Genomic DNA, 13,209 nt, shown 5'->3' with positions numbered 1-13,209 from the left:
GGGTCTTTTGGTACAACTTACATCCTCTAACAAGTGACACCAGTGGCAGAGGCGCTCGCTACACTGGGCGCTCCCAAGGGTAGCTCTGCAGCGGGTGGCCGGCATACTTGCATAAAGTAATCTTGTGTGCCCTCAAAGTGCCTGAAACGCCCCCTTCTGCTTAGAAAAGCAGTGGTGTTGGTCAGGCCAGCGAGCGGCGCGGTCCCGCGCGGTGGCAGTGCCGCTTAGCTCGGAGAGCGGCTCCGTCCGCCCAAAGCCGCGGCTGGAGCTCCCCGGGCGTCACTAAGCCCCCATGGTGAGAGATTGCCGTGCCGCACTCCTGTAGGAGCCCTGTCGGCTGCTCACAGCTCTGGACCGAGCTGCGAGTAGTTTCACTATCTCAAAATAAAAATGTCTCAATAAGTAAGACCAAGAGTGACATGCCGGGAGACTCAGCCAGGCTTTTTTCCGCAGAGGACAGGCTCCTAGGCAGGTGAAATATCAGTGCCTCTTTCATCAGCCACAGTAACAACAAAATCTTAGCCCTTCAGCCACAATTGCCCAAAGAATGCCGATTGCAGTCTTGATTTCTGTGATGAGGCCGTCTTTATCCTGATCGTTCTTGGGAAACTAACACCTCCTCTATCATAATAACTTCACTGTATATACCACCTTGTTTTGAAATTAATTTTATCCATATTACAGGAACTTGAAACCAAATCAGAGTTCTTGCTATGTTTCAAAAGGCAGGATTAAAGACAGCCCTGTCACTATAACTGTCTTCTCTCTTCATTTTGGGATGCTGATAGGTCTGTGCACACCATCATAAAATAAAATATGGTGTATCCTCTTCAGGTTATTCCAAGCCCTGAACATAATCATTACATCTCTCCTGGCTTTCATGTAGACCCACTTTTGCAGGGCATGCTTACTGCAGAATAAAACTAATTTAATTGGACTTAGTGTCCTTTCAAGCTTCAGTTTCATTCAAAAGATCACGAACTGTTGTGCATCAATGGAATTAATGACAGTAAGTTCAGGCAATTATCACCTCACAAAAAGCTTTACAAAATCCTGGTAATTGAGTCAAATCTCTCAGGCTCTGAAATGCTTCAAATTAAAAGCAGAATATTTTAACTCAACAAAGGAAAAATATTATTTCTGCACAGTTCTTATGTTGTAAAATGTAGCTACCCATGATAAACAAAAATTCATGAAGAAATTTTCATGAATATGATAAAGTAATAAAATACTGTATAAAAATGTTCATTTAGATAACTGTGCTTGCTCTGAACAGTTGGTTTATTTAGTAGAAGGATTAAACTACATGTGTTTTCAGTGCAAAGAAGGAATTGGAAAGCTATTTTGTCCTGTTCTAATCTGGAGAAAGACATTAGCACCATCACATTAGTGCACCATATCAAAAAACTCACCAAATCTTTGCACACCTCTTTGGAGCCTTTTGGTATCAATTGCTGCATCTACACTAGATCTCCTCAGGATGCATTGTACTCAGAAAGTTTTTTAGAAATTTTTGAAATATTTTTATTTAAATATTCTACAAGTCTGAATCAAAGTTATGCTGTATATGAAAGATGACAGACAAAATGGTGCCATCATTGACTGTAATGTCCTTGCAGCTTTAGTAGGCACTTTGAACGTCACAGTATTTCTGGAGAGCGATGAATATGAGGAATTCAGAAATATTTCAGCAGTAAGATTAGAGATTTGGTGTTCTGTGGGATTTGGCTTTTTTTTCATGAAGTCTCAAAAGAGAAAACAAAAAAGTCTAGCTGCTCAGAGAGATTCCACAATGACAGCCAAAACCAGTGTTTGCTATAAATATATCTTACCTTTATCTGTACAATTCTGTTTTATAAAATTAATGTAAAGCTTTAGAAAAATTATTAGTTTTCTGATGCTCTGAGCTGTCAATCAAAACAAAATTTCTGCAAGAGATTCCAACCCCCAAACTGATTAAAAGTCTTGCATGACAGATGAAAGTAATTTGCAATCTCTTCATTTGCTTGCAACTGTCCGAAATCCACAACATCACACACACCACAACACCAGAAGTTTATGTACAAAAAGGAGACAGAGGAGTCCCGTAGCTTTATTCATGAATAAAGGGAGAGGTCATGGGGCAATTTCCCATGGGGTCTCTCAGATTGCTGGAGGATGCAGCCTCCTTTTTATCCTGATTTCCTGGCCACATTTCCTTCTCTCTTTCCCCATTGGCTGAGGTGCTTGAGAAGTACAGACTTCCCGAATCACCTCATACAGACCCCCTTCTAATGTGCATCCCCCCCTCCCCGCCCCCATCCTTTTTCTTTGTATCTCTATTCTTTTTCTCTAAGTCCAGGAATTTAGCATGGCCTTGGATGAGTAACTGTCTGTGTCAATTAGTGGAATTCCCTTGGAATTTATGGTTCCTCCCGTTGCTTCTTTCACCTATCAGTATCTGGCTTTTATCTACCAGCAGGCACACTGTTTGTAAAAACACCTCCCTCTCATTCCTTTCACAGCTCTTCACTACGTGAAATCAGTGTGTGATTGTCAAGTTACGAACTTACACAAACAACAGAGACTGACAAGGAAAACCTGAATTTTACTGTCGAAGCAAACCCAAACATTCTGCCTGGAATTTTACACCAAAAAAGTAACAGCGATGGCTTCAGCATGGTTACTTATTTGCATGCAAAGCCTGAACCTCATGGTTGCAGTACTAGGCATAGGTGTCTAACCTTCCTGACAACAGGTTACTCATGTTAAGTCAAGATGAGGGCTGCCTGACGAAGTGGCTACTCCATCCATGTTCTCTCCACAGCTGGATTTTTTACATGCACAGAACAACCCTACACAAGCTGGCCTAGCAGGTGTAGATGTGGAATATGACATCTTTGCCAAAGGAGCTCTTACTTATTTTTCTTTTCTTTTTCCTTTTCCCTTTTCTTTTCATGGGGCAAAAATGCCTAATTACAAGAGACAGAATTGAGAACGGAGGCTGTGTTTCTCTGACCTTTACAGCTCAGTACTTAATCACCAGCAAGGGTCGTCCTCACCTTGACCTTTCTTACAGACACTTTCTCATCCCTGCACATTTCATTTTCTAGTGCCTACATCTCTCCTGCCTGAGGAAGAAGCATGCTGAATACATCACATGGCTCGAGGTCCCATTCTGGGGCAGGACACCAGAACAGGTAGAGAGGGTAACATTGTGCCACTTAGAAGATCTAAATTTTCCAGCAACGCAATCCTACTAAGCAAACTTGACTGCATGAAGTCTTAACCCAAACAGAGAGCTGCATCACCAAAGATGGACATGCTTATAGAGGAATACACCTAATGCTGAGAGCTTTGTGTGTGAGCTGGACATTTGCCCTGGCTGGCAGCAAATGGCTGGAGCCCCACCCAAAGAGCTATGAACAGCCATTGACCTTCTGCTAACAAAGGGCACAGGGACCTGTGGTGCTGGCTGGTAGGGGTGGGGGTGGCCAGTCACCTAAGGATTCTGCACAACCCAATGAACAAGGAGGAGACCCCAGCCCAAATATCACCACTGGACCAAGAGGTACGTGCAAGGGGCATGAAGGGTGGGTGTATGGACTGTAAGGGTGTAAAAGCCCAGCAATTCCATAGGAACGGCGGGTGCTGCTATGGTGTCGCTGCGTAACAATTAAAATATTTCAAGGAACCCACCTTCCGGGACTCTGCTATGGAAAATGTGAGGTCAGGATGGTAAAGGAAACTTGTTTGACAGTGTGAGTGTGGTGTGTGTAGGGATTCAAATGGGGCACCTGTCAGGTCACTAGAGCCACACACTGCAAAGGGGTCTCAGTCCCAGCAGTGAAAATCTCACGGATTGTGAATGTGACTCCTAGAGCGGAATCTGAATGCTCAGACAGGAAATCTGGAAACTTGAAAAATGTAATAATAAAGACTTAGATAAAAGATTTTACTACTATTGTGAAGTTTTTATGTAAGTCCATATTATGACATAGTAACAATAAAGTTACATGCAGTGTGATTGTTTGCTATTATCTACCTAAAGGTCATAACATAAAGTGCATGCTTTAAAGAGGTAGAATACTTCTTTTCACCTTTATTTGTCATGTTTGTGTTCTGTTTCAGGGTTAGTTGGTTTTATTTCCGGAAGAGTTTATTATCCTCAAACTTCATAATTGTCATTTCCATCTTAAGTCTAACTAGCCAGATAGAACACAGGTATTTTTCCTGCTTACTCTTGAATCCTTGCTCTCTATCCTTTCACAATTTCTGTCTTATGTCATGTATGATAAAAGGTACTCTTTGTTGTAATAAGCAGGATTTGATCTGATTGTAGGTTGTACTGTGTTTCATTATCTCAGCCCTTCAACTCTCAGAAAGAAGTTTTCTTTGTTTCTACACTAAAACATTAATGCTTTAACACATACTTATGACTGTGTACTGAAAAGCAGTGTGTTTTAAGCCCTTTAGGCCAGGTACATTCTATATGCACATTTTCTCTTCCAGGGGCAGGATCTGGTGGAAAAGTTCACGTCTCTCTGGTTATTGTTATTACAACATGAAAGACCATTGTTCTGAACAGTTAAAATATCAGATGTGGCATCAACTAACTTCTTCCTTCTCTTGTGTTGCCTCTATTAACAAAGTTCTATCAGTTGGCATTAGAAAACTTTACAAGATCCATGTAAAGAAGTTAATCTGCTGCCAGGCCCTCAAATGTCATCACAAAATAGAATGTGTACCTTGGGGCAGCATAGGTTAAATATGGAGATATTCAGGTGCTCACAATGCACTGCACCATTCCCAGTATCTACAGTTCTGTGTAACAGCTCATAATGTTAATTCCATCCATCACTGGAGTTCTTTAGCAGCTACACGTGCTATCTGAAGCATTAGGCATGTAGCTTTGGAAAGTGATGAAGAGTATTTGCAGTTTGGTTTTGGGTGTAATTACTACTCCTCTACAACAACATTGTATTACCAGAACTGTTTACCATGGACTATTTTTAGGGCTGAAGGGTTTTTAAGGGAGTCAGGTCCAAGCATGTGGAAACCTATTTGCTCATTTTGGAAACAAATGTTACAAGCTGCAGCATTTTCTTTCTGGCCTGGTAAGCAATGCCTGACCTGGCACAGTAATGGTAGGACTTTACTGTGTAACTGACTTTGAGAAGCTAGGATAGCGTTGCAATAAACAAGAATATGCCTAAGCAAAAATTTGAGGATTTTTAGTTAGTTTAAAAGAGCAGTCAAAACAAACTCAACTATAATTCATAATAAAAGGGCTGCTGATCTCAGTATGGATAAGGAATACTGCAGCCCTGTACTATAGCCTCTGCATTGGAAGACCTGGCAGACTTTTCCCGTTATCCAAAGGGGCATTAGTTAATAGTAGTATGCTGCAAACCTGCTCTTCCCTGCACTTTTCTATTCCTGCCAGCAGTGACGTTTGCTAACACCCTTACAAGGCAGCAATCTGCAGCATACGAACTGCGAACAAAATTGATCTGCAGAAAAAAAACCTCGCCATTTTTACAGCTCCATGGCTTCTCTGTGCTCCTGGTGCTGGCCTCAAAATTTAGCTACTAATGTAAGAAATGCAAGTTATGTTCTCAGGCTGAAGCAGCCTCACGTTGAGGTGAAACTTGTGTTTTAGTTCTCTACCACACTCAGTGTAAAGCAGCTCTTCCTCATGTTGAGGTGAAACTCCTTGTGTTTTAGTTTAGGGCCACTGCTCCTCGTCCTAACGCTGGGCACCACTGAACAGAGTCTGGCACCACCCTCATAAAATACCATCTGCCTTAAGAATCTCCTAAAATTCCCGAGTCGAGGGCCGTGACAACGTCTCCTGCCCACTTCTCACACCGCCGGGTGAATGTAGCTGTACAGCTACGGGTGCCTTACTGCCACGGGCACCGCTGCTGGACGGGGCGGCTCGCCGGGCGGCCCCGCCAGCGCCATAACGGCCGCGCCGTCCAGACCGCGCCCGCCCGCCCTACGACCCCCGCGGAGGCGGCTCACGGGGGCACCCTCCCAGCCGGCAAGTTCGCTCCCAGTTCTGTCGGCCGCTGAGGGCAGGGTCCCGGCAGGGGAAAGGGAAGGGCTTCCCCCCCCCCCCGGGAAGCGAAGCCACGACCCCTGTCCCACCGCCAGGCGGCCCCTTTAACCCGCCGGGCGCGCCAACTCCGCTGCGCTGCCACGGGATTGGCCCGCGCCGCCCGCCCACAGCCACAGCGCGCCAAACCTGCCCGGGCGCGCCACCCTGCCTCCTCCCGCCCCCGCTGCGGCGGCCCAATCAGCGCCTCTCCCGGCGCCGTGCGCCCGACGGCTGCCCAATAGGATGGCAGCAGCCCCACGGCCTCGCCCTCGGGCCCCGCCCCTAGAGGCGCGGCCGCCGACTTTCCCGCCCAGCGGTTGGCCGGCGGGAACAGACTCCCCGTGACACTCGCGCCGGGCCGGATGATTGGCTGCGCTCGGGCGCGAAACGTAACGCGGGAAAACCTGGGGCTCGGCCCGGGCGGCGAGCGCGGAGGTACCGCGGCGGCGGCGGCGGCTCCTGCTCGGGCATCGCCGGGACCGGGGCTACCAGCGGGGCCGGCTTCGCTTCGGAAAGGTGCGGGGACTCTGTGACTGCTTCGCTCCAACCGCTGCCATGGCGGGGGGCCGCCGCTGACTTGGCGGATCGGCTCGGGGTGGCCGCGGAGGCGGAGGGCAAGGCACCGAGACCACAGGGAGCCGCCGTCCTCAGTGATGAGCGGCTGAGGAGGGCCCGGACGGCGACAGGTGGCGACGGCCGCGGGACATCCGTGCAGCTGCACGGTCCGTCCCGGGACACGGGCGCGGACACCGGGGCCGTGCCGCCGCGGAGCGCCCTCCTTTTTCTCTCTCTCTCCGCACTCCCTTCGCCGCTCTCCGCGAGGGGTCGGCGATGGCGGAGCGGCTCCCGCCGGGCCCCCCCCCGGTGATTTTTTGCCAGGACTCCCCGAAGCGCGTCCTGGTCTCCGTTATCAAAACCACCCCGATCAAACCCTCCTCAGGGGGGAGCGGGGGCGAGGAGCCGATGCCCGTCCCGCCCGTCCCCACCAGCCCCGGCTTCAGCGACTTCATGGTCTACCCGTGGCGCTGGGGCGAGAACGCGCACAACGTGACCCTCAGCCCCGGCGGCGGCGACAGCACCGCCGGCCCCTCAGCCCTCCCGCCGCCCCGCGGGGGAGCGGGCAGAGTCCCCGCCGGGGACGAGGAGCAGGCGGGGAGCCCGGGGAGCGGCGGCCGGCACCGGCACCTGAAGGTGAGTGCGCGGCGGGCGGGGGCGGGCGGCCGCGCGCTTCCAGGGTGACTCCGCGGCGCGCGCCCCTCCCGCGCTTCCGCCCGGGCATTTAAAGTGAAGTCATTTCCGGCAGCGGCGCGCGCGCCCCGGGGAAAGGCAGGGGATGGAGCAGCTGCCCGTCCTCCGCCCCTTTTAAAAGTAAAAAAAAAACCCTTAAAAAAGCACCCACGCCATCAGAAAAGCCCCCTTGTTATCTCTCTCCTCGCATCTGGAGTGCTTTGTCCCGTTCCGGGCTCCTCGGTACAAGGGACATGGAGCTCCTGGAGTGGGTTCAGTGTAGGACAACAAAGATGGTTAAGGGACTGGAGCATTTCTCTTATGAGGAAGGGCTGAGGGAGCTGGACCTGTTCAGCGTCGAGAAAAGACGACGGAGAGGGGTCTTTATTAATGTATATAAATATCTAACAAGGCTGCCAAGAGGATGGAGCCAGGCTCTGGTTGGTTGTGAAAAGCTACAGGAAAAAAAGGCGGCAGTCAGAAACTGATGCACGGGAAGTTCCACCTCAATATGAGGAGGAATTTCTTTACCTTGTTGGTGACTGAGCACTGGCACAGGTTGCTCAGAAAGGTTTTGGAATCTCCCTCACTTGAGATACTCGAGAACTGCCTGGACACAATCCTGTGCCATGTGCTCTAGAATGACTCTGCTTGAGCAGGGAGTTTGGAGCAGATGACCCTCTGTGGTCCCTTCCAACCTGACCCATTCTGTGATCCTGTTATCAGTTTTCCCGTGTTCCTGAGCACATGGTGGTGCCTGTCGTCTCCCCTCCTGCACCGGCCACAGCACAGCCTTTAGGAGTGAGTTAGAAATGGGCTGGGCACAGTCTGGTGTGGCTCTGTGCTGTCACAACACCATCCTTGGTCGTGCTGTCGCTCTAGGGGATGCTGTGCCCATTGGCCAAACTGCAGGGGGGAGGAAGTGCCTGAGTTTAGTTCCCTCGTTATTTACACCCAGGATGGAATAAGACGTGGCCGTCCAAGAGCAGACACCGTCCGAGACCTGATCAGTGAAGGAGAGCACTCTTCCAGCAGGATACGCTGCAATATTTGCAACAGGGTTTTTCCACGAGAGAAGTCACTGCAAGCCCATAAACGAACTCACACCGGTAAGTAAAAAGAAGGTGTGAATAGCTGGGGTGAGCCACTTAGGAAGGAATTAAACCCCCCCCCCCTCAAAACAAGCATAAAGGAACCCCAAAGAACTTGACCTGTTATGATTTTATTGTAACTGCTAAATTAATCATACTTTGCTCCCAGTGCTTGTTAGTCAATCAAAGTCTTTGTAACCATGTTTGTCGTGGGGAAGTGTAGCAGTGATTTTGGCTATAATAGTATAGGCAAATTGTGTAAACATTTTATCTATTGATGTCACGGGCTTACTTCATAAGAGAGAGAACTAGTCTTGAGCTTGGTGCTTTGTACTTGAGCTCGGAAGCACTTTTTATCCTGATTGCCTCTTTTTTGTGATTTGTTTCCTCGTTGCTGATGTATTTTTCACATTACAATTGAAGTTTTGCTGCAAGAGGTTACAGTAACTTAAGAAGTGGCTGGCAACTACAGAACTGTAACATCCTAAGAAGTGTGCTTAAATATTGAGAGAAGAGTTCACATGCTTAAAATCACCACCCAGTTGTTTTTTCCCCATCACCTAAAATTCATTTTCTAGGGTGGAGGTGGTCATCCTAATTTACTGAACTGTATTGAGAAAGAAAGTTGCAGTTAAGTTAAAATATATGATGAACTCACTCAATACTCAGCTGAGCTTGAACTGAAGATGTTGTTTGGGGTTTCTTTAAACCAAGCAAATCCATTTTTTTCTTCAACAGCTCTCCATATTTGCAGTAAAATATGAACAAATGTAGCTCACAATACAGACACAACCACCAGCACTGCCCCAAAACCAGCCAAACAAAAGCCTTGGCTCTCACCATCTCCTTGTGACTCAAGTCACTATGACTAATCTAGATAATGATATTAAACAGCAGTTTCCTCATGTTTTTTGGTCAAAAGATGTTATTTCACTTGGTTGTACAGTGTGTTGAACTTTTAAGAGCTACTTAACTGAGTAGAGCTTACTCCGGTGTCATTCCTCTGAATTAGTGACCAGACTCACCCTCATTTTGTTGCCTTCCTGAGGTTGGTGGCATGGCATGCCTTTGTGTAGCGTGTTCAGTCAGATCTGCTTGAGGAAGGAGACACCTGCTCTCTTTGTTCTTCTGGTTGCATTTTGCATGGAGAAATCTTTCTTGATGACTGTCCTAAGAAAAGTTAAATCTGGTATAAGTTTTCTTATGCAGCCTCCATCATTGTAACTTTTCTCAAATGTGAGATATTTCTCCTAATGAGATATTTCTACAACCTCATAGAAATGTTGACCTCAGATATTTTACGCTAATTCAGGCTATGGTAAGGATAAAATTTATTGCAACTTGATATTACAAGTTGTGGTTACAACTTGAATTACATTACTTGTCCATTTACTTCATATATTTCTTGCTCTACAGGTGCACAGTTTCACAAGACAAAGCTTATGTAGTGCTATCTAAGAGTCTTAAATCGGAAAATATGACAAGGAAAAATACAGTTTCTTTTTCTCCTCTTTGGAGATAAGTATATTGTCCAGTGGCATAGAGCATGCATTTCAAAGTACACCAGGACTTTTTAAGTAGGTGTAAATTTCCGAGTGGGTAAAATGAGAGCTTGCTTATGCAAGTTTCAAGCCAGGGACCACCACTGGATCCTATGGCACTTCTGATTATCTTTCACAAATCTCTTCTGTTACTATTTTTAAGGTGAAAGGCCTTATTTATGTGACTACCCAGATTGTGGGAAAGCCTTTGTACAGAGTGGGCAGCTCAAAACTCACCAGCGACTCCACACAGGAGAGAAACCTTTTGTCTGCTCAGAGAATGGTGAGTTATCAGAGAACAATTTGCTGCTTTCTGGAGTCAGACTAATATTGGAAATGTATGTCCTTAACAAAAGCTTCGGAGTCTTAATTTTGGTGGAACTTTTAGGGCAGGGAAGAGCCATGCAGAATCTGCCTAATTCTTCTGCAAGTAAGTATCTAAGTATTGCATACATTCTCTGTCAGTGGATACTAATGCATAAAATGATGGGGCGTGTTATGAACTGCAACTAGATCACTCAGTTTTCAATGAAACTTCGGGGTTTTTTGTGAATGGGAAGGTTGGATTCTGTCCCACAGATGTTACACTTTCTTTGGTTGCCTGCTTTCTGTAACACATTTTTCATTGTCACTTTGTGTTTTTTTAAGGCTGTTTAAGCAGGTTCACACATGCAAACCGTCATTGTCCCAAACATCCATACGCCCGACTGAAGAGGGAGGAGCTCACGGACAGGCTGAGTAAGAAGCAGACGGCTGACAATAAAGCTGTGGCTGAGTGGCTAGCAAAGTAAGTTCCCTCATGGTGTCACTTCTCTCAAAATACTTAAAAGGGTGGTCTGACACAGCATTTATTCTTCAGGATAGTAAAACCCCAAGAAACCAAAACTAGATGTTCTTCCAGTACACATCAGCACAGCTTTGCTGATATCCTTGAAGAATTATGAACTCCTCGTCAAGACACAGTTCCTCATGAAATCTTTTTCTTACTGTTTTGCTTTGTTTTGTTTTGTGTTTGCTCTCTGCTTAAGTACTTCTCTTTGCTTGATCAACACCTGCTAATACTTTATTAGCTAGTGCTACAGTTTTGCTGAATTTGCATTTTTATGAGGGGCTGTGTATGCCCTGGGAGAAATGCCTGCTGAGAACACCATGGAGACACAAAATCTGTCACAGATGTTCACTTGGGCACCTTACACTTAAAATACTGAATAAAGGAGGTTTCTGACAGCTTAAATACTATGTCAGGGCTGAAAGATAAAGCCAAATGCAGTGCCCAGCTGGATGCAAGCTAGTGCTAGGGAGGTTTTTGCGCATTTTGAATTGTTGGTGTGCGAGTCAGTATTTTACAAGTATTCCTCACATTTGATGTTATAGATACTGGGAGACTAGAGAGCAGCGTGCCCCTGCTTTGAAGACCAAAGCAATCCAGAAAACGGATCAGGAACAGCAGGACCCAATGGAGTATCTTCAGTCTGACGAAGAGGATGATGAAGAGAAAAACAGCGCTCATTCAGCTGCCCGCCACCGCCGCCTCCAGGAGCAGCGTGAACGCATGCATGGTGCGCTGGCACTCATTGAGCTGGCAAACTTAGCTGTGGCACCCCTGCGACAGTAGATAGGAGGAGCAGTCTCTGCCCATAAAAAATGTACTTTCTGGTATTACTTAACCAGTTAGATCCCAAGCATAAGCTAAGCACCTTATTTGCTTATAATAGGCTGCTATTCTGTAGAATTTATGAAGAATGTTGTTGCCCCATAACATGGGGTGAGAGAATTGCACTTTTGATAAGGTAGAAGACAGATGTAAAATTTCTAAGTATTTTGTAAATATGGGACTGCGTAAGGCAGGGTTGACAAATTTATGTGTTGCGGGAAGCTAGATTTTGCAAGGTTAACTCATTTATTTGAAGCAGATTTCACAGGAAACACTTTCTAAGTAAAGTGTTCATGATTAGCAGGATGGTACATGTGGCCAAAGAAGGCTGACAAAAAAGTATTTATCTGACTATTTAAGCAAAGTGATGGGTCTGGGGATATTGTTAAACAGCAATGAAACCATGTTTTTCTAATGTCAGTATATCTTTACCTAGCATCTCCAAGGCGAAGGGCAAAGGTTAGTAATCTCAACTTGTACAGGGAAAGAAAATGCTTCATGCAGGGAATATCTTCACTGTGACTGCTCAAGGTATGAGGCTTGACTTTGCTGCTTCATGTTTTTTTGATTTGATTTCAGCAGAATCTCTTGGTAGCACTTGTTATTCCTAACATGTGTAGTTGGGAAGTTTTGCACATTGTTTTATCTGAAAATGATTAGTCTTGCAAAGTCTAGAAAAAGGTAAACAATTGGTAATATTTTTTCAGGTGTTTTTGGACCCTGTAGTGTTTTGGCACTTGATTTTGTTAACAAAGGGGTTATTTACAGGGTGGTATGAATTTGTAGTAAACTATGCTAGGTCTTCTATTAGCAAACACTAAGTTTTAAAGTATTGCTTTTATATAATGATTAGCAAATAGAAGCCTCCGTGCATAAAGCCACCTTACTGCTTTACTCCAGGATAACATGCCTATTTTTTGTTCACTAACCATAGCACAGCTATAAATTAAACACTGCAGAAAAGTATTCACTATACAATTAGAAAATAGGCTTCCAAAGGTAGTTACAAGTGTGTTAACAGTGTGATTTCATATATTTCCCAAATAAATGAAGTTTCAGAACGCTGCCTAGTACTCAGATGCTGATATAAAATGTTTAACAGGGTATCGTGTCACTTTGTGAATGTTGTATACTTTCAGTAGCATTGCCTCATGGTGATCTTTTTCCATATTTTGCTTTGAAGGCAGCCAGAGATTCCTAATATGCTAACAAAACTTTGTTTTCAGATTGGACTTTTTGTGTGTGGTTTTGTTGTTGGTTTTGTTGTTGGTGGTTGTTGTTGTTAAGCTACTGCTTAAGGGGATATTAATAATGTGTATTTACTGACCTGCTTGCTTTAACTTCTTCCTCTCATTGGAAGTCAGGAAATTCAGATGAGAAGGGAAGCCTCTTTCCCTCTCACTTAAACTGAAAAGGAGGAAAATGTTTTATCAATCACTTGATGTAGGCTGACCAGATGCATACAGCTGTTCCAGAAAAGTAGCATGGTTTTACATCAGAAACTGCAGGTGTTGAAGTATGTTCTCTGATAACCTGTTGTGGTTGAAAATCTCATTAACCCAGTTTGTTTAAATCTTGTGTTGATGCACTTAACTAAAAAGTAATTGAATAATT

At 45.6% G+C, this 13,209-nt stretch overlaps 1 protein-coding gene across 1 annotated transcript; it reads left to right on the top strand.

The window, feature by feature from the left end:
- The first annotated feature begins 6,760 nt into the window (after positions 1 to 6,760).
- Positions 6,761 to 13,168, top strand: ZNF367 (zinc finger protein 367). Its single transcript, XM_082301439.1, has 5 exons — positions 6,761 to 7,273; positions 8,268 to 8,418; positions 10,105 to 10,224; positions 10,590 to 10,728; positions 11,316 to 13,168. Exons 1-5 carry the CDS (start codon positions 6,914 to 6,916, stop codon positions 11,554 to 11,556), a joined length of 1,011 nt encoding a protein of 336 aa, XP_082157565.1. The 5' UTR covers positions 6,761 to 6,913; the 3' UTR covers positions 11,557 to 13,168.
- The last annotated feature ends 41 nt before the right edge of the window (positions 13,169 to 13,209 follow it).

Source organism: Coloeus monedula, assembly GCF_965178545.1.
Source record: "Coloeus monedula genome assembly, chromosome: Z".
Taxonomy (NCBI): domain Eukaryota; kingdom Metazoa; phylum Chordata; class Aves; order Passeriformes; family Corvidae; genus Coloeus; species Coloeus monedula.
Note: the sequence above shows the minus strand (reverse complement) of the source record. Positions and strands in the feature narration are given on the sequence as shown.

Excerpts from the sequence above, each read along its gene's own strand:
- ZNF367 (XM_082301439.1), top strand. The coding sequence starts at position 6,914 with ATGGCGGAGCGGCTCCCGCCGGGCCCCCCCCCGGTGATTTTTTGCCAG. Across the intron at positions 7,274-8,267 it reads GCCGGCACCGGCACCTGAAG|GATGGAATAAGACGTGGCCG; the intron begins GTGAGTGCGCGG and ends ATTTACACCCAG. Across the intron at positions 10,729-11,315 it reads GTGGCTGAGTGGCTAGCAAA|ATACTGGGAGACTAGAGAGC; the intron begins GTAAGTTCCCTC and ends TTGATGTTATAG.